This window comes from Solea senegalensis, linkage group LG2 (assembly GCF_019176455.1).
Source record: "Solea senegalensis isolate Sse05_10M linkage group LG2, IFAPA_SoseM_1, whole genome shotgun sequence".
Taxonomy (NCBI): Eukaryota; Metazoa; Chordata; class Actinopteri; order Pleuronectiformes; family Soleidae; genus Solea; species Solea senegalensis.
In genome coordinates this window covers 31,401,097-31,422,535 of record NC_058022.1, presented here as the reverse complement: position 1 = coordinate 31,422,535, position 21,439 = coordinate 31,401,097, and the positions used below count along the sequence as shown (strand labels likewise).

The 21,439-nt window shown below is 42.2% G+C and overlaps 1 protein-coding gene across 1 annotated transcript in view; it reads right to left on the bottom strand.

Moving 5' to 3' along the window:
* Positions 1-1,096: 1,096 nt before the first annotated feature.
* LOC122762943 (Krueppel-like factor 7) overlaps positions 1,097-21,439 on the bottom strand; it is a 44,515-nt gene continuing 24,172 nt past the window's right edge. Inside the window, exons 2-4 of the mRNA XM_044018114.1 lie at positions 18,939-19,566; positions 8,704-8,827; positions 1,097-3,511 (exon numbers count right to left, since the gene is read on the bottom strand). Of these exons, the coding sequence (XP_043874049.1) occupies positions 3,460-3,511; positions 8,704-8,827; positions 18,939-19,566 (804 nt within the window). The 3' untranslated portion in view covers positions 1,097-3,459. The remainder of the gene's footprint in view (positions 3,512-8,703; positions 8,828-18,938; positions 19,567-21,439) is intronic.

Sequence of the window (21,439 nt, the reverse complement as noted above, 5' to 3'; positions counted from 1 at the left end):
CATTAAGATGACACAAAAACAGAGCCGCGTCCTCGGAGACGACGTGAGACAAACACATTCACATTTTTGGAAAAATCACATTTTTTTTTACCCCCCGCCCGCCGCCCCCCCACCACCGAGCTCCCGGCCGCACACGTGTGAACCATTTCTGTTTCGTGTCAAGACGCGAGAAGAGCAGGAGCAAATTTTCAAAACGAATCCCGTCCAAGCATCCTCAGTGAAAGCAAAATAAATAGGAAGAATAGGGAGGAAAAAAAATAAAAATAAAACACACACAGGAGCTGTGCATCCTCGCACATATGCAATACTGAAACACACACATAGAGCTGCCATTATTGAAGAAAAAAAACAAATTCAAATGAAGAAAAGTCTTCATTCCGACATTCTCGTCTTCACTATGATGCTGAATGTCTACACCTCTTTTATTAGCCTGTAATGTGGATGAATTAAAGAAGGATATTTGGTCTTTTTTTTTGTTTTTTTTGAAGATAAAACCTCAGTTCCTCCCTCCTCCAGTCACCTATAGACGTTTAATATCAAAGGGAGTCCGGCTTGTTTGCACATTACGGAAGAAAGTATTTATGCGAGGCAGCCGTTGATTTAGTATCTACTTCCAGCTCTGCAGACAGATCATGTCTAGATATGATTGAGTTGGTCTGCGTTCATACCCGAAAATTGAAAAGCACCTCTGGTACACGGAGTGAAATCAATTTTGTGTGTGTGTGTGTGTCCCCTCTTTGCCAAGAAGCAGATTGCCGTGTGCTTCACTTCACCTCCAAACTATTAAAACTCCTGTAAATAAAAGAAAGATAAAAAATATATATATATAAAAAAAACAAACAAACAATGAACACGTCGATGTCGCCGTTTCCTATCAAGTCCATCAGTGTCTCGACACTCTATTTACGTCCAAGCTGCCTTTTTGATTCGTGTGCACTTGAGCTCGTCTAGAATTCACTCGTGGATCACAGACACCTTGAAGTGTAATGTGGCAAAAAATAAATAAAAATGCTTTGTTCATAATGTTCATTCCAGTTTCCTGGAAGTGCATACGTGTCTCTGTGTGCATGTGGGTCTCACTCCACTGCAGACCCCTCCCCAAACCAGCCACATCAACATCAACCACCCACTGGTAACACTATTAAAGGTCCAGTATGTAAGAATTAGTGACATAAAAAAATCTAACAATTTCTATGATTCCTTAGTGGTGAATAATGAAATAATTTATATTTATTATTTTATTATTATAATCTGTCCACAGTTTCATATCTGAAGAGCAAGATCTTTGAGTTTTCTTCACACATTGTATCTTTACCACAAAACTGCAGTCTCTCCATTCTGAATTATGAAGCCCTGAAACTACGGAGTAAGTTTTAAGACCTGGTTTCGCTGCTGCAGAAACATAATCCAGGTTTAAACAAGCTTTTCTTTTGACCTATAGGGGAATATGATAATAATGGCTTATTCTAAGGCTACGAATATGCAACGGTACACTTCGTCAAACATACTTTAACATGTTATTGGGATATTCCAACAATCTAAACGTTACACACTGGACCTTTAACCCGTTCTACATCTAACGCGTGTGTTTGAAATGTGAAAAGAGGAGGAAACCATGGAAACGAGCGGCGTCACAGACTCACGACAGATACATTCACGTTGACTGAGTCGCCCAATCGATTGAATTTGTGTCGCGCGTCCTCCTGCGAGTGCGGCCGCGGGTACAAATTGTGCATTGGGACAAACGTGTGTGGTGAGGAAGTCAGGCTTATTTTAGATATGCATAGGGCTGCATAGGGAGGAGCTGTTGAATGCTGCTTTTGTCTGAAATGAGCTGCTAAATTGGAAGAGTTCTGCAAAACTGGGGGGAGAACGTTCTCAAATCAGTGGCCAGTTAGATGCCAATCACTCTTAAAAAGACCAAAGAGATCATGTCAGGCATCTACAGTAGACACTTGTGTTTGTTTTCTCTGTGTGTGTGTGTGTGTGTCCATTTTCAACATGTTCTTCATCAAAATTGTCCTTTCACTCGTTGTCGCGGGAACAAACAAGGAGATTCTTTTCATAGAAACAATATAGCCTTTACATAACATATGGAGCTCGTCCCCGTGTGCTATCACAGTCAGCTAGCCGCTTCCACTTGTGCATGTGGTTTTTTGGCGAGTCCCAAATTGTCTCCAAAGTTCAAGAAGGTGGGGGCTTTTTTTTTTCTTTTTTTTTTTTTTTAACAAAAAAAGTTTGCAAAGAGTCAATTGTGCAACAGTTTCTGAAGGGGAGGGGAAAAACACTCTGAGGGGCCACGAAGCGTCTGTGGAGACACTCGCGTTCGGCTGACACTCTCAGAGGGGAGTGGTCTTTTCCCAGAGTGAATCAGTTAGCCTCATTCAGGGGTAGCCGCTGCTGATGATGCTTGGAAAGCGAGCCAGGCCCAGACACGACCTCCATCAGTCTTCACTGCACATCAGTGCGACAACCTCCCGGCTTCAAATCCTCGGGAATCCAGCGCTCCGTTCAAAAGTGTGCTCGCACCAAGTGGATTTATAAATGGATCCATTTGGCAGATGTGACAGAGGTGAGATGAAAATCTGTCAAATTATTATCTGTCCTATATGTAATGATGATGACGAAGCCTTCGGTGGCGTGAAAAGGCGACGGCAACCTTGACGGAGTGGAAACCAGCGGCTGTGGCGTTTCATCCTGTGGAAACGGCGTGTTCCCCTCAGCTTCTGGGATGAGGAAATCCAATATATAAACAAGTGTTCTGCAGTGTGGACGCTAAGGCGCGGTGTTAATTACGTCACATTCATGTCGACGTTGGCGAGCGCACCTACAGTTTGTGTCCTTATGTTACCAACATGCTTCCTGTAGCGCGACACTTTCTAGTCCAGTTGTCGGCAACAAGATGACGAAGACGTGTGGGTGAAATCCTGGTGAGAAATCCCCACGACAGGGACTAAATCTAAGACTAGAGTATGCTAGAGTGATCCAGGTGTGAATATGAACAGATACAGAATGTGGAACACGACCAAGGACCGGAATTCACTGTACAACTGGTCCAGTTTGCCGCCCCGTGGTCCTGCCCTGTCCTGGCACATTTTAAGATGAGTTTAAGCTTTACAAAAAAAAATAAAGAGCTGCCAAACTGCAGGCTGATGATGTGTCAGAGTGGAATCATGGAGCAGCTGGCTGAGCACAGATTTACAGACCCACTTAGGTTCCGCTCGCCCGCCTGCCTGAGTGCGTTTCTGTCTGTAGTCAGTGTCCCCCCGTGTGGTGCCTCCCCCTCAAGTCCCGAAAGTCCAAAATCTGCCGTCTTTTGAGTCCGCCCCTCGGTCTTTCTCTGTCTCTTTCACATCCATGGTGTTATTTTTCCCGTCGTCTGTCCCCTTCTCTCGTCTTCTTCGCCTCCGTCCTCTTCTTCTTCTTCTTTTCTTCTCCCGCTGACCTCTTCCAAATCCCTCAGATGTGCCTCTTCATGTGCAGCGCCAAGTGATCCGACCGTGAGAAACACCTGCAACCAAAAGAGACAGAAAATGGCTTGTTAGTGTGTTACGAGCGCGAGCAGTGCGGGGAGTTTGTTTTGTCAATGGAGCTAAACGTTGCCTGTGAGCTAGCGAGTGCTGAGCCACTAATGCACGCGCAATTAGTATATGTGTAACTAATTCATAATCAGCATTTTCAGCAGCTCTCCTAATGACTTCAGCTGCGCCATGAATAAGTCGAGAGCCTGCAGATGGATCTGTTGAATCACTGCGGAGGGAGGAGAAGGATGACATGTGCTGTACAACCATCGCCTCTCATGTCAATTGTAGAATTACCGCGTCACGGCTAAACAGTGAAAAGTGAAATTGCTCTGGAATCACACTGGCCTGGCATTTTTTATTTAATGCAATAAGTTTTGATTGTTTAAAGTTGACCGACACAAGATTCATCACACGAGGAAATTGGAAAAGAAATACTCGAAATAGAGCCTTCATTTTAGCTTTAATGACATGATTCACAACAGGAGAAAAAAAAAAAACTGCTATATTTACGGGTTATTGTTTAAAATGCCAATAAAGTCTGGCTGTTAATACTCACATGGCTCAAAGTGTGTGTTGCAGGCCTCCAAGCATTATATGTTAAGACTTTATTTGGAACTGTTAAAAACGGGTCATATTGACAAGTCCAGTAAAATGCAAACACACACAACCGGAAAGATAGACGAGGAGAAAAGGGACGGACAAAGAAATACTCCGTGTCCGCGAGTTTTAATAAAACACGAGCTGCTGCCAGATCTGATCAAACTGTGACTCCAAATACTTCAACCAGAGTTTTTCAAGACGTCAGTTCTATCAGCCACACTTTAAAAGCAGGTGCCTCCTTTCTTTTTCTTCAAAAGTGTCAATAAAATATTCGTTATAGCCAGACTGTATGAAAGAAGCTGTTCCTGTGCTCTTTTGTTAATGTAGATGTGGAGAGTGTAGTTCCTAAGATGATTAAGACTTTTAAAATATACTTTTCATACATGAAATTAAACTCTAAGAGCTTAATAACACACAATTAAAAATATATGATGAAGTGCAAAAATGGATGCATTAGAATACAGTCAAGAAAGTGGATTTCAAATCATACAAATCCAATAAAAAGCTGAGATTTAAATAATGTAAAAATGTTGCACTGCATCTCAACAGTTACTTAATGAAACACGTTGCTGACTGTTGGGAAAAAAAAAAATCTTAAATAATCGTTGCAGGCCTGCATCAAACGCTTCAAGCCGTTTTGATGTTAACAACCAGACTTTATTGACTTCTTTTTTTCAACCCAAAACAGCCACTTTGTGATGGAAATTGTGTGCAAACGTTGTTGATTTAGCCGTTGTTTGTGTGCCTCGTAAAACGGCTGCATCTGTATGTGAGCAATGCACGTGAGAAACATACATCACATTATGTCAAATTGTGTCAATGAGGTAAAAAAACAAAATGGAAATATTCATAAAAGTGTGTTTCCAGAGCGATTCGCAGCACTGTGCAGCTACGCCCCGATGCGTCTCATTTAGCAATCGTTTTACAGCATGTGTCAAAAACAATCACAATAGAATAATACAATATTAAATGAAATAACATTATAACTAATAAGATTATGGCTTTATGATGATATGGCAGGCTTTAAATAGGAAGTTCCACAGTTGTGCAACTGTTGATTTTTTTTGACACCGGTGTCAGATTGTGTCCGTCCACTGAGACGGAGACAACTGTCCCACATGTCAGCATGAATCAGTGTTTTTTTTTTTGGGGTCCACCAGTCATCTGTCTTACTGTCACACCTGCGCGCATGTGTGTGTGCGCGTGTAAATGCATGCAGGATCAATGGATGGCTGAGAAAATGTGGCTCGGTGATTGTGTGTGTGTGTGTGCGTGTGCAAATGAGTGTGCGCTCTGTGAGACAGATGGTAAAGTATGAGTCACGACTCACGGGCACGACACCAGCTGGCACACTGCAGGTCTGTCTTCCCCCCCCCCACACACACACACACCCTCCCATCCTCTATCTTCCACCCTGTCTTCCCTCTTCTTTCATCTCAGCGGGGTGTGTGTGTGTGTGTGAGGCTGGAGGGGTTGTGCGTCCTGTGACATATGACAGAGGTGGACCAATTATGGCCTGGGGGGGTTAGGGGTTGGGGGGGTTAAGAGGAAATCAGATGGGAGGCAGACAGGGTGGACTACTGTATTTACAGTCTGTCCAGCTGAGACCTGATTAAGATGACACTGCCTTGCCCTCTGTCTAACCCCTCCCCTCACACACACACACACACACACACACAGATGACCACTCCTTCACACACGTTGAGGCAAAGTACCCCCGGTGAAGAGGGACTTCTTTTTTTGTCCTGTCATAATGAACCTATGCATGATTCAAGAGGTCACATTTTCTGTACTGTGACCTGTTAATTGTCTCATTGTGACAGATGCTGCAGTCACACACACACACATGCAGTGTAATGTGGTGTACTGTATGTACTTTAGTGATAAAATAATAACAAAAAAAAAATGGATTTAATTGTGTTGTTTGTGCCCAACAATACAAACGACATTCAGTCATAATGAAATAACACAAATGGTGGCTTTAGGCAACAAATAAGATGAATTAAAATGTGCCTGAAACAGAGTGTACGCCTGAATATTGACATAATTGTAAGGAAATGTAAGTAACATTTCATAAAAAACACAAATCGTATCTATGATTAAAAAACAAACATCTGTGTCAAAATCTTAAGAAAACTTCTGAAAGCCTCTGTCAGGTAGGATTGGCACCAGCAGCCCCGCGACCCTCATGTGGAGGATAGAGTGGTAGACGATGAATGAATGAATACAACTGATGTTATATTATATGAAGACAATTTGCTGAGGTCATTTAGGTGTCGTAAGTAGACGTGACATATTTTGAGACTCTGGTCACTGGTATTTATATTAATGCCACGTGGAATATAGCGATATTTCATAAAGCTACGAATGTGTGTTGGAATACCATGGAAATGACCTTCTGAACTACAGTTTCACCCGGGGTCTGTGGTCTTTAAATAGTGTGCAGTGAGTGGTGGCTCCCGCGGACGATATTGCACAGAGACCCCAGAGGTGTCAGTGAGGGACGGCTCCCACACACAGAACTATGTAATTAAAACAGAAGAAAAAAAAGGATTTCTGTGTCTCGAGTCGGGGCAGATTTTTTTTTGAGGGGCGTCTGAATACTTGATGGTTTCATCACCGGAGCTACGCTTAAGGGGCCGTGGCAAATTGGCATTTCGCGGTGCTTCATAATGAAACAGAAGCTGCGGTGACTAATTAAGAGGCTGAGGCAGAGTCGACTCTTGAGCAAGACAAAGGGAGATGAGCACCTCAGCACCAGTGACTCACATCTTTTCTGCTGGGATGCTAAATATGAGGAGCGATGAGAGGTCGCACAGATGGGACAAACAAAGGACACTTTAAAGACACTCTTTGGAGCCAGTGACGCCGTAGTCTTGAGGTTTGCAGGTTGAATCGAAGCAGGATGTAGCAGTTTATTGAATAGCCACTAGGCGGCAACACCAAACTCGACTTAAAAGGATGAAATAAGGGTAAAATAAGCCTCTAATTCTTAATTGATTAATAACATCAGTAAATATTAACCATTAGTTCTTAAAGGTCTCAATAACTAGCTCTTCTTCAATAGGACGTGATGTTAATTTTGTGGATTATGTTCCCATTTAGAGGAAAATAGACGGCAAAGTACGACACATGAGTGGACATCGTGCACGTAACAGCTTGTACTGTCCAATAGTTCATATTAGGTCTGTTTTTTATCCAATACTGATGTTTTAACAATGTCTGAGCCACTACTTATTAGTGCAACACAACTGTCAACAATATTATAGATTCCTCATTATTATTATTATTTCTAAGGCAAATGTGAACTTAATTAAATGTACACAACAAATGCACACAATAAATAGAGCTGGACTGAATAACAATGGCTAGTGGAGCCATCCACTGACCTTAATGCAGACAAATGCATCTTGTACTTTTGACATTTGGCACAGTTTATATTTACAGCACATTTTTCTTTATCTAATATCTAAACTGTTTTTGCTCTTCTCTTTCGAGCACCAACGACCAAAATAAATCCCCCGTATTATAAAAGTGTTATTTGGCTGATTCTGAAGAAACAACGTCTCGTGGAAACAAGCACCGAAACAAAGGTACCGATATTTGTATTGCGACGTGGTCTGCTAGGTGCCACTCATATAGGGACTGGTGCAATTTTAGTTGTTATTTTGCGGTGTCCAATCCCGGAAAATTGACCCATTAACTGAATGATTACATTTTAAAAACATGTGTCTAACGTTGGCCGCGCGTTGCTAAGTGCTAGTGTCGGAGCTCAAGGACACTCGAGCTGCTTTCAGACATGCACTGCAGTCTGAGTGAAAACAAGTGTCCGCAGAGGTCACTCGGGACATTCTCCAAAGATTCTCCTGCCATCATCTCCATAAATTCTCCTTTGCTTGTGCACACATCAGAGAAAGTCTGGACCGAATTCTGTGGAAGTTACCCTGCAAACAGCTTCGGTGTGGATGCTTTCAGTCCAATCCCTGGTTTTAAATACGCACACCTATATTTTGGGTGACTTTGGCTTGAAAAAACATTTTTATAATTATCTTTAACTTTAAACGTGTCATTCACTATGTAGTAGAAAACTTGATTTCAAATTAAAATTCCACACCAGTGAAGCGCGGTGGTGCTAACAAGGTCTTCACCTGTACACCGGTGAAAAAGCAGCCTCCAAATCAAGGCCGAACATCGCCATGTGAGGAGAATCACTATTAATATGCTGCACAGGGCCAAATGTGGGTACAGAGCGGAATGAGCAGCCTTTGGATTCCCACTGAAAGACCGAGCAGGTGGGGTCTTGCGTTTGTGTGTGTGTGTTGCAGAGGAACAAACATTAGTAATCCTGCCAGCACACTTCTAAACTGGGTCAGTATCAAACACTTTTGGGTGTGTTACCGGCATCTGGTGGAGCTCCTTACAACACCAAACCACACTGTGTACAAAACACAACGGGAAAAACATAACCCGCCGTGCAAGTGGAAGTACTTCAAAAAAAAAAAGAAACAAAAACATTGGAAAAGGGGAATAAAAACATATAAGGTGGAGGGGAAGGAGGGAGAGTTGTGTTTTGACAGACCTGTCACAGTGGTTGCACTTAAAAGGCTTGGCGCCGGTGTGTTTGCGGTAGTGCCTTGTCAGCTCGTCGCTCCGGGCGAATCGCCACTCGCAGCCCTCCCACGAGCACTTGTACGGTTTTTCACCTGGGGAAAACAACAACAATGAGGAAAACACGGAGTACACAACACTGTTTAAGACGTCTCAGGGCCACCACGAGCTGTGTTGTGATGGAAAATGATGATACGTCTGATGAATTCTGTGGTAATTGTGGCATTTTGAATGGAATGACGTGTTGGAAAGTTGCTCTCATATATCAATTGTGAGGTTTAAACTTGTGTACGTGGATGAATTTTTTATTTTCAGGCATTTTCAACATGAAATAGTTGGACAAACAACCACAATCCACTTGCTTAGTGCTGCTTATAAAACTGCAATACTTGTACCACTTAATATTGAAAAAAATGTTTGTCATTCAGTATCACATTTCTGTAACAAATGACTTAATCTTGTCAGCATCAAAAATCTAATTTGTAACAAAACAGGTATCGAAAACAGTATCATTCAGGAATCAGTATCAAAGTGTAGATATCGATTTGATACTGTATCCAAAACTTTTATCATTACCCAGCTCTTGTCCAAGTGTGAAATAGAGGTTATACTAAACTAAAGTCATTTTCCTATGGAAATAAAATCTTATTTTATCACTGCATACATAGTTACTGTATTTCCTTGTTGTCTTTTAATAAAAGGGATTAAAATAATAATTATAGCTGATCATTATAATGGTACTTCTGCAGTACTGCTGTGTGGTACCAGTATAGAAACATAACTGCAACTATTTGGTGCCTTCAACTTCGGCTGCATCCCAAAAGTCTGTATCCTGTATATCGATTTCTTTGCAGCTTGAGTTTTATTTCACTGATAAAGATCTCTGTACCTCCCTCCTCCAACCCCCATCTTGCTTATTTTAGAGTTTGGAAAGAGACCAAGGTAATGTTTAACACTGGGATGGCGAGGCTCCCACCGGTGTCCGATCTTGCTGAACATGCAGAAGAGGAGTGGAGGGTAGAGGTAGAGAGAAAGAGAGAGAGAGTGTGTGTGTGTGTGTGTGTATGTGTGTGCAGTAGGCTGTGAGGAAAATAGATTCAAACCTATGTTTTGAAGGACATTTTGGCTGGTCCTCGCAACTTTTTGAGGGTTAAGACTTTTTATAGGGTTTTTACAGCCCTGGTATTCTTCCGTGTACATGCCGAGTGCACCGAGCTGAACATCGCATATCGCTGACCCTGGTATACACACGCGCCAGGGTCCTGTAGTATCCCACTTTGTCATCGGGTGGCGGTACGCGTCTGGACACGCGGAATAGGACGCATTCCCACCAAAGAAGATACAATGTTACAGCTCCCTCGGACACACAGATGAAAGGCCCGTCGGGCAGGGGAGTCAGAGGGTTCATGGGTTGCCAGGTCGAGGCTCGGATGACTATCCTTGGCGACTACTTCTTCCTCTGTTGTCGAAATGGTTTTCTGCTTGGTGAGTGGGGCTTATACTCCACCTATTGGTGGGGCGGAAGTTCACTTTGCACATGCGCTGTCCATGCACACCCAACATGCACTCTTTGTACGCAGTTCCAAAATCTGGGTATTCAAGTATACCAGGGCCTTTAGGGTATCCTCACTAAGAATGGTGCACAAGAATGTGTGTGTGTGTGTGTGTGTGTGTACATGGTGGATGAATAAGAGCGTGACAAGAGGTGGTGAGATGAGACCAGGAGAGGGAGAAGAGGAGTGGGAGAGAAGTGCTTCAGAAGTGGATTAAGGCAGAAGAGAGTGTAGATATGCCGGCAGGACAGTGTGTGTGTGGGTGGGGGTGTGTTATGGTGGCGATGGTGGTGATAATTAGGCCAGTCTCTCAATCTGCCAGCTGCGTCCAGCTCCACACATGTCATCCACATCTGTCACACCTCATCTGGACCAGTGGCTCGTGGCTAAATAACAAAGACAGCACTGGCACACGCTGCGCGTTTCCATGCACACTTAAGTCGAGCTACACTTGTAGCTTGACTATGCCGTTTAATTGGACGACTGTCCTTGTCCCACTACACAAACACGAGTGGAGAATCGATTTATTTACTAGAGTGAAGCTGACTTCGCTACGTTAGGTGGCGATGTGCCTCTTTTCAGCTTGTTAGTGTGAGGCTTTTTTCCAGTTCACCTATCGCATCACAGACCTAAACATGGTTCGCTGACGGCTAGTTGTGAGCACATCGAGCACCATTTGTGTCTTTCTACCATCCATTAACTTCTCCTCACCAAAAACTTTAGTTGGGTGTGTTTGAGAAATTCCATTTAGTGCAATTTCAGTCAGTTTATGTTTACATGTATTTTAAAAATCTGGTTTCAGTGGCAAAAATTCAGTATCAGTGTATCTTTCACAACCCTTTACCTTGGAAACATACCAGATGGATTGGATACAATCGATATCTATCTTTTAAGGGTCTAAAAAGACCATCACAAAATACTGGCTCCAGAAAAAAACAGCCCCATTGTACATACTTTTGTTAATATTTTAAAAGAGTTACACGTCCTAGAGCAAATTACTTATTCAATACGACTCCAACAAGGTATGGGTGAACAACGATGGCAAAAACGTCTTTGTCTTGCATTTTCAGTTTTTGTACTAAAATGTAAAAACTTTTGGTTTTATCTGGACAATAATTTGCTTTTTCTAACATGATATAAATGTAGTGACTGAGCAGCTCTGTGTGAGTGGTTGCAGCACAGAAACAGACCTAATGTGATTATCAACAGGAAGCTAAATCAATAAATCCACAGCTTTGTGACAACAGTTGCGTTTTTTAGTGTCATTATCTGAACCAGCTGTACTATATTTGCAGTTTTGTTCATGTGACTAAAGCGAAAAAAAAAAAAGAAAATCAATAATTTAATTCAGTATGCCTGTGTTCCTATTAAAGGTGCATTTCTGGTTTTTTGTCAGTGCGTTAAATGCCACCAACAAGGACTGTAATGTCACGGCAAAGTTGTCCCAGAATAGGAAAGGAGAAAACAACACAGACATGTCGACGCGTGACACGCTCAAGCACAGACTCACTAAGCTAGACATGTTATTTTTGCACTCTATTAGCAGGAAACACGTACGGTTTGAAGGTGAGAAACAGTGTTGCACTATAGGCTGCTGTGATGAGGGGATGAATGAATGAGTGAGAAAAGAAGGTCGGGCATCATTGAAAAAGAAAACGTATTAAGAAAATGTATTGATGAATCGATTTAAGAGGTCAGTAAATATTCACTTTGTAATAGATTTAAAATAAGATGAGCATTTCCATAAAAAATATTACCTACGATAGTGTATTCATGATTGTTTTCTACATTTTCTGCATTTTGGATGAAAAAAAACCTGTTCTGTCAATCCTGAAAATAATTAACGCATTCATCGATGACTGTTTTTGTCTGCAAAATGGAGAAAATATTGTAAAATGTTAATTGGGGTTTCACAATTAATGACAAACGTGGTCTGCAAACCACTGATGTTCGGTTTACTGTCATCGAGGAGCAAAACAAAACCAATTTAAGAAGCTAATATAGAGGACTGTTTATATTTAATTAAAAAACACACTCAAATAATTAACTGTCCATACAATGCATTAAATTTAATAACTGATTAATTGTTGCAGCCCTAACAATCAAAATTGAAGTGATTAAATTGCCACCTTTGTGATTTGCTATCAGCAATGTTTCAAATTGCACAATTTTCTATTTGAAAACAATTTATTGTCAAGCACTAATTCTGATTTTCACCTCTTCCTCCTTCAGGAGACAATTTAATTAAAAAAATGTTTTAAAAAAAAGGACCAGGCCCCTTTTCTGCTTGTCCCTACTGTGGACATGTGTCCCTCCTCCATGCTGCCTCACTTCCCAGAAACACCCACAACAGCAGGCCTGAACCATGCTGCTCTTGCCACTGAGATTCCCGGGAGGCAAGGATGCCTGATTGTGTTGCCTAGCAACCACAGCAAAAAAGGAGTTGTGTGTGTGTGTGTGTGTGTGTGAGAGAGAGCGAGAGAGAAGGGGTGAGAGGGTGCTGAAACATGAGGAGGCAGTAGTCAGTGCAGCTGGCTGGATCTGGCAACACGCGCCGCCATGCCACCGGCCAATTACCGAGCACGCTGGTAGAGCACGGAGGCAGTTGCCTAGCAACGGAAACCGAAGAACTGTGCGGGGCAAGAGAGAGGGGGAGGGAGTAACAAAAGGCTGGTGTGGTGATGGTGGCAGTGGTAGTTGTAGGAGGAGGAGGAGGAGGAGAAGAAGAGAGGAGGGAGCACTAAGAGACCAGAGCCTGCAGCAGTACATAACCACTCAGCTACAGACTCCTCCAAGGATACGCTGGCCTCCGTTGCCTAGCAACACTACCCCCCCCATACACACGTCTCCCTCACAGGTACACACTCGCCTTCTTAAAAAAAAAAAATCAAAAAAAAAAAAACATCACTCCCACTCCTGACTGCAACTTTTATAATACAACACTATGCGGAACATGTGATTTTCAAAATGGCAATTAGTGACCTAATCCACAGGATTAACCCAATAGTCGCCAACATAATCTGATTACGCCCATTTTACTTTTGGATGAATCTGCCTCTTAACTATATAATGCAATAAATCACAAAGCTAAGTGGATTATTTCTCCTGATTTAAAAAAAGAGTTTGAACAGAGTGCTGTCAAAGGCCATGAATTATTCTGCATTATTTAACAGAGGTCAACCGGTTGATGGTTCGAGTCAATTCATTGGCTCCGACATTTCACAACCTCGTTGTATCTGCAGACACTGGCGAGTAGTGTGCCTTGCTCAAAACGAAGGATGTATGAATATAAAATGTGTGTATATATGAAACAATTTTCTCCAAAACAAAATGCTTATAGCGATTTTCAACCCCAATAAAACAAACTATGATACTACCAGTGTTTAGAGGAGCCACTACGAGGTGCATTCAGTGACCAACAGAAATTTCAGCGCATACAAACGCACATCCAGTTCACTGACCAAATGCCTGCTGATGATGCATTCAAGGAATCACTTTGCATACTCAACATATACATGAAGTAGTCATTATATCATCAGAAAAATATGGCGATATTATTTTTTAATGAATGCTAGCAAGGATTAAACGTTTACTGTTTGTGTCTTTTTATTATCGTCATGATATCATGCCAAATTTTTCTTGGAATATGCCAGCAATGACTGATATTTCTCATTTCTACAACATACTATTGTTATTCTTTAAAATTCCACTATCAGTCTATCTCTATTATTAAATCACACTCCCATCAGCTGACACCGGCCACTCAGTTCAGGCAAAAAAAAAGAGAAAAGGTTGCACAATCTGCTTTGGCAGTGGCCATAAGATCTGAAATCACATATTTCTCATCGGTAATCTGATAACCGGGTGTTTCCTGAGTCACTGTAATCCTATTATGTGTAATCTGTTACTTCCGCATGCTCACATTAACACACACACGCACACACACAGACACACACATGCTCCAGTCTCTCAGGTGCCAGTATTGAAGTTAATTGCATTCCCTCCATTAGTTGGAGCTGAAGCAGGGCATCCAGGTCTCAGGGGTCATTAAAGAGGCTCTTTCTTGGAGAAGGTTTTACGGGCCCCTGTGCCCACAACCAGCACTGGAGATGAACAAGAGCGAGAGGAGGAGAGAAACAGGTTATGAGAGAAAGATGATATATGGTAGCGCTGGTAGAGGAATAAATGATGTTGAGGAGAGGCATGAAAATGATGGACAGGTACAGCGCTGAAAGCCGAATGTCCTAAAATGCAATTTTCTGATTATAAATAAGAGCGATACACTCGTTTAGCGAGTGCTGGTTTCCTCTCTAAGTAAGAAACTAAATTTTTAATGGCAAATATTGTGGAGGCAGCGTTTAGTGTTTACGGCCCTCGCCCGCGGAACAGTGTGCCAGAGGAGCTCGGAAAAGCATAACCGTTAAATAATTTTAATAGTAATCTGAAAGATTAAACATGTAACATTTCTTGCATTAAAAATATACAATAAGACAAGGCAAGATGTTGAGTAGTGGACTTACATGAGCCAAAAATGTTTACAAAACTCTTTAAAGACATAGAAATCCATGTTTCTGTTAATGGGCCATTTTATTTTGGTCACCATTTAATGACATCATCTGCTTTACCGTGTCTTTGCTATTACTTCTGGGACAAACCCCATATGAACCAGCAGATTAAAGCAGGATATATTCAGTCAGAAGTGATATTTTTATCACAGTCAAAGCAAACAAGTAGATATAAATAGAAGCAAGTTGAGTGATTTGAAAGGAAGAAAAGATATATAAATACTGTACAGAGTATATTAAGAAAGAAATTCTAGAGAAGACAGATGAAGCACATGGACGGGTTTGTCCACACACATTTGGCCGTATTGTGACAGTGTGTATCCATGTGACAGAACAATTTACGTTACACATTTTCCCTTTAAATTGCTTGTTACTGACAAAATGACAGAGAGCCATACATACATGGACAATATGAAAACACTGATGTACAAGGAGAGGAGGGAGGAAGGAGAGAGATAGAGCACAAGATGGATGAGGAAGAGGCACAAAGAGAGAGAGAGAGAGAGAGAGAGAGAGGGGGGGAGAGGAAAAAAGCCGAATAACCCGACAGTCGTTGCGTTTTCCCCGATTCCTCACCCTGCCCGAAATCTAATTGTCCCATTCCTTATCTTCCTATAAGCCTATTCACAAAAAGCTCTACGGGGCACTGTCATTTCAACTCAGCTCAGCTCGTCTAATTCCAGATTAAATCGTAACCTTTTCTCCATTGGTAATTTATGGAAATAACAACTAAGAAAAAGAGGATTTGAGTAATGACATCTTTAAACTTGTCAGGATAATGGCTCACTGAATGGCTGAGCCTGTGGCACTGCTGTCTTTTTCTGAAGAGGGTTGCTTCTACACTGTACTGCACACTTCTATACTACCTTTCTTTCTTCACATACTCTTTGTTTCATGTCAGTCTCTCTCTTCTTCTACCTTATTTTCTTCATCGCCTGTGCTCTCTTTTGTCATTGCGTGTCAACATTTCCCACACTCTTTATGATTCCCAGACATCCCTCTTATAGGTAGACGCTTTTATCCGAAGCACCTTACAGTGACAATGACGGGCGCAACAAAGGTGCCTTCCCCAAGAAAAATCTGGAATTTACTGTGCTATATGCGACATTATATGTCATTAAATCACCATCTTATGAATTTTAATAAGCTTATCGGTGACTGAAAGACAGGATGCTTCACTATTTTCAAGCTGTGATTTAAAATATAGACATAAAAGTCATCTTGAATTTCTGCAAGTAGATGTACAGTGTGAAATTTGGTATCAAGACAGAGCCCAAAGGAACGTGATTACTTAAGTCATTAATAGTGCGCTGCCTTCGCTGAACTCAGGCTGCTCAGCTATTCAGTTAAGCTAAACATTTCAACAGTTTTAATAGAGGAAAGTATGAAACTGCAAAGCAGAACAAAACATAAACTTAATTGGTGCTTTAATATACAAGCTAAGTAAGTTAGCTAGTAAGTTCACACCATGACTAGCATTCTGACACATGGTGGCTAACATGTGGATAAGCTAACAACATCATTTAGTTACTATATCTAGTATGCTAGCAAGCGAACAAAATAATTACTATTTAATAATAAATATTTCAATACATAAAACAATAACGTACTGCAACAAACAACTTACAGACAATGCAGTGTCGAGCTTTGACAGAGACAAGGATGATATGGTCTGAACTGCAGAGGTAAAATAAAGGATGGCCAACCAAAAGCTTTCACAGAGCGTTAACTAGATGGTCAAAGAAAAGGTTTCACAGAAAACCACTAGGTGGCCAACTAAAGTCCAGGAGGTCTGTGACAAATAGATTACCTAAAAATGGAGCACTGGTAGTGCTAAATGCAAACATAATGCTTACAGGCTGAGTTTTTTTTGTTGTTGTTGTAGTGTTCCATTATGAACCAAGAAATTAATGACAGTTTGACTTGCTAAAGCAAATGTTAAATGAATGATTCAGAGTCTGTGTCAAATCTTACAGCGATATGTCAAATAGCTGATCAGAAACATGACTTTTGGATCAACAGTGGCCACAGACACTTTATATTAATCACCCCGACGATGCTTTTAACAAATTACTGGAACAAAATGTTCACATTCATGTTCATGTCTACCGTGAATTTGTACATGTTTAATTTAAATTTGTTGTCATTGTATTGAAATTAACGATGCAGTATCACCATTTTCAATGCAAACTCAGGCCTTGCTGTAAAAGAGTTCGATCCACAGTCAATGCCCCTGAATAAACAATGGCTTCATATATATATATATATATATATATATATATATATATATATATATATATATATATGTTTGCGTGTCTGTGCTGTTAGTTACTGACACCTGAACATCTGTGGTGTGATCACACATAGGACTTTTGACATGAAGAGGTTGACATTCTTAAGATTCACACCCTCAACCCCCTCTCGAAAAAAAACCCAACAACAACAAGGAATCCAGAGCGAGTAAACACACCGCATGTAGCATCCACCGAGGTAATCCGTCAACTGAATAGTGTCGGGATTTAGGCGGTGGTGGAGCAAACCAATCTAATTTGAGTAACTGTAACTTTTTTGAGCATGATGGACGTCCCATGCTGTATCTGCAACATGTAAGGAAGCAGCTCCAGTGCCAGTCCAGATGGCAGTCCACCACACATTTAATTTGTTATTCCAGGCTTTGCAAGCACGAGACACAGCTGCCTATCAGGTTTCAGTATTCATCTTATTATACTGCTAACTAGATTCAGCATTTTTAGACATTGCAGCCCGATCATTTCCACTTTTGTTCCCCTCTTTCTAAAAAAAAACGAGTGAACATGACCTGAACTCTTACCCTGCTTATTGATAATAGTATGCTACAAATGCTAGCAGCGCTGACCTGCCTCCTTAGATTAATGCATTGATATGAGTGGAACACGTTATCCTCGTCTCAAAACGATCTTATTACTGCTTGTGCAAATTCACCCTCAGATTGTGAGCCACTGACCTAAACTAATAGAGAAGCACAGAGGACGGTAGGGCCTGAAATAAACCAGGGAAATGGCGGCCTATCCAGGTCAATCCATCCATCACTGAGCAGTTACTCAGACGGAGGACAGCTCCCCGACAGAGGTCTGAGTGGTTTGGGATTGAGATGGAAGAGCGCATGAGTTATAGCTTCTGAACCCTCCCCCTTCCTTCTTGAGAAGCACCTTGACAAGGAGGACCCGTCCTGGTTTCTTACAGAGAACGACTTGGGTAGTAAAGAGCGGGGGATAAGAGAACAGCTGTTCATGCATTGTGATATTTCCTGCTCAGTGATTACAGAGCTTTTCCTTTTTAACATGGTTCTTGTAGATCCTTAAAATGTCTTAAAAAGGCACTGAAACCACTACTCTTAAAAACAAAGCCTTAATTGGTCCTAAAGTCAGTGTTATGGTGTGGGATGCTGGATTTTAATTGTTGTTTTTCCTTTGAATGTAGTCATTGAAAATGTCGAAAATAATTGATAAAGTCGATCATTCATTTACAAAGTGGTAAAAACACGTAGATCGGGATTTTTGCGCAGGTTTTCAAAGCTGCTTTGCTTAAAGTCTCCAAGGAGCCACTAAATGATGTTACACCTGAAAAGTGCGCAGACTAATTTGCTTATGCTCACAGGTCACGTGTCCTCATGTGGCTATGGCTATGTTTGGAGTGCAGGTCGAACGTGCTGGTGTAGCTTTGACGTTGCTGAATAGCTACGGTGTCTGAATAGGATTTTATTCACATTTTAAACCCCCTCCAAATGTGGTTTTAATCAAATTGCATGCGTTTTTTTTCTTGCAGTCTGAACGAGGCCAATGTGACATACATGGACACACACTAGCACAAAATAATGAATATTCATTTGAGCTGTGTGGGCAATTCCACACTGTTATTGCAAACCAATACTGAAACCAAATGACTACAACACAGGAGGAACTAGTGACCTGTGCATTTTACTGTTTTGTGCTGATCAAGCAAAACTAAGGCCTGAGAGTCGAAGAGCTTTCTTGCTCATAACAAAAACAGCTGCCTTCCTAAAAAAAAAAACAACTTAATTTACTTGTAAAAATATGACTAATTCTCACCTGTGTGCGTCCTCTGATGAGCCTTCAGGTGGGAGCTCTTGGTGTATACCTTCCTGCAGCCATTGAACTGACAGCGATGAATCCTCTTCTTGTTCTCCGGCAGCTCCCCGACCCCGATCACACACGCAGCCCCCTCCTCTTCGTCCTTCATGCCAGCCGGGAGGGTGTGCGCCGCCACCAACCGGGCCGCACTGAGCCCGACCTTCCTGGCCACCAGCTTCAGAGTGAGCGTGCCATCGGCTGAGGCCGTCAGTGTCTGGTTGGGTTTCACGAGGTGACGGCCCAGCTCCGGCGATGACGGCGGTGTCAGGGAGGTGACGGCGCTCAGCTGGGCTTGATGGACTCCCTCCACTGCTTCTACGTTTTCCAGGCCCTGGCTTTTGGGTTTTAGGTCCCTTTTCGTTGCGCCAGAGGAGGGGAAGTTCTTCCGTGTCGAGCAGAGGACGGCTGGAGGTGCACTTGGAGGCTCAGGGAGGCTGGGCAGGCTGGGGAGCAGAGAATCCGTCAGCTCTTCCTCGACATCCTCCTTTAGATAGGCCGGGGTGAGGAGGCCATCCAGGTCTTGGTCAAAGAGTTCAGAAAGACGCTTGGGCTCTGTCTGCAAATAGCGCTCCAATTCTAGGCAAGTCTGTAAGAAAAGGGGAGAGAAAACACTCAAATGAAGCCTCTTCACTAAAATGAACAGATATATAACTAGGATTTGTGTGCATCTTTTACTTTGGTCCCTCTTACACTCGGTCTAATGTTTTGCGTTCCTTCCATGTCAACTAGAGCCAACGCTGATATAAAAAAACCCTGCATGCATTGCAGTGTCATTTGACCTGTGAGTGAGCAAACACTTAAACCTTTAAATTGGGTTTGTTTACCGTTTGTTTTCCATTCGGCTTCGCACTTGTGGCTCTCTGGCAAATCACACACTCTTAAACCCCACTCGACCATTTCAACAGCCATCAGATCATCCGATATGCCTTCACACGTTGTGGAGAGGGAATCTGCATGGTGCCATGCGCTCACCCAGACAGGAAACTTAGCAGCTCTGCCAGCTGTCACATGCGCGCATACACAGATAGCCTCCGAGACAGCTAGGATTACCTGGCAGCTCCGGCAAGACGGCTGATTACACACTGATTGATTGCAACTGCTGTAGCGCGGAACGGGAGCGGGAAGAGCATATAGCGAGAGGAGAAGTCCTAAACTGCAAAAGAACTCCTATCAAACAACATTTTATAGTGCTTTGACAAGCCATGTGTGCACTGGCTTCCGCCAAGCCAAGATAGGAAGATTTATTCAGCTGTAGTTATGGTCTGCTTCATCCCTATTACTCCAAACACCTCTCTCCGCAGAGGGCAAATAAAAGACTGCATCCCCGATTTGTGTGAACTGGCATCCTGAGAAGTCTATTACTTTGCAACGAGGTTGGCAAGGTTCTACAAAGGAGAGTCAGCGAGGGGAAAAGAGACGCTCCATGTCCAAGGATGAAGCTATTATGTTTGAATGGATGGCGCCAGTTTGATCCCAGGGATCGTTGTGTTTCACTTGTAGCCACTAACCCATTTTGACAGCTGAGATGGAGGCTAGCAGCTCCACCGGGCGCGTGCTACTCTCCACTTCATTTGTGTGTAAATAGGCACTGACAGACAGAGTAGCTAGTTCCATTATCAGGAATAAGGTTGTACAGACTGAACAAATCAGAGGCATTTACAATCTCACAACCCCCCCTTCTTCCCTCCTCTTGTTTGCACCTTCTAAAAATAAAAAAACACACATTTTTCTCCCCTTTTTTTGTCAGGGGGGTCTGTTGCTAAGGAAGTGTGATTTCTCCTCCATGTCATTTTGTTGCAGGAGCGAAAAAAGAAAAGAAAAGCAGGGATAAGGAGTAGTTTTTCATGTGAGTTTTTGCAGTATTTGCACATCCACAGTGAGAAGTACAGATAATGTGATGTACCTCCTTTTCTTCACCAAACGCCCACATTTTCCTCTTGTTTTGCCAGTGATGGCTTTAAAAAGATAACTTCTTTCACACAGTATCTGTGAGGTCTCACCATTTCCTTTATGGTTGCATGCAGCAAGAGCTGAATTAAATTAGAAAAGGGTTTCCATCCCCCCCTTCCCTTTATTCTTCCTTGCAGAGTAAAATTAAATATTGAAGGTGTTGAGACGCCATGAAGGGAGAAGCATCTCCACAAGGTTTTGGTTTAAAAAGGAAAAAAAAATTCAAAGCTGCTCTTTTAGTGGTTTTTCAAGCCCCTCTTGCACTCCCTACAATGATCTTTTCACTCTTTTTCACCATTACTCTTCTCCTTCTGCCTCACCCCCTTTACTTCCCCCAAATCACTCCTTTTCTCTCCATTTCCCCCCTTCTTTTTCTTTCCATTGTGGTCTCCTCAGCTCCCAAGGTGAGGACTAATTATCCACTAAAACCAGCCAGTTCAAGGGGGACTTTATTCAGCAAAACGCTGAAGACTGCAAACCCAGGTGAAGGTGTGTGTGTGTGTGTGTGT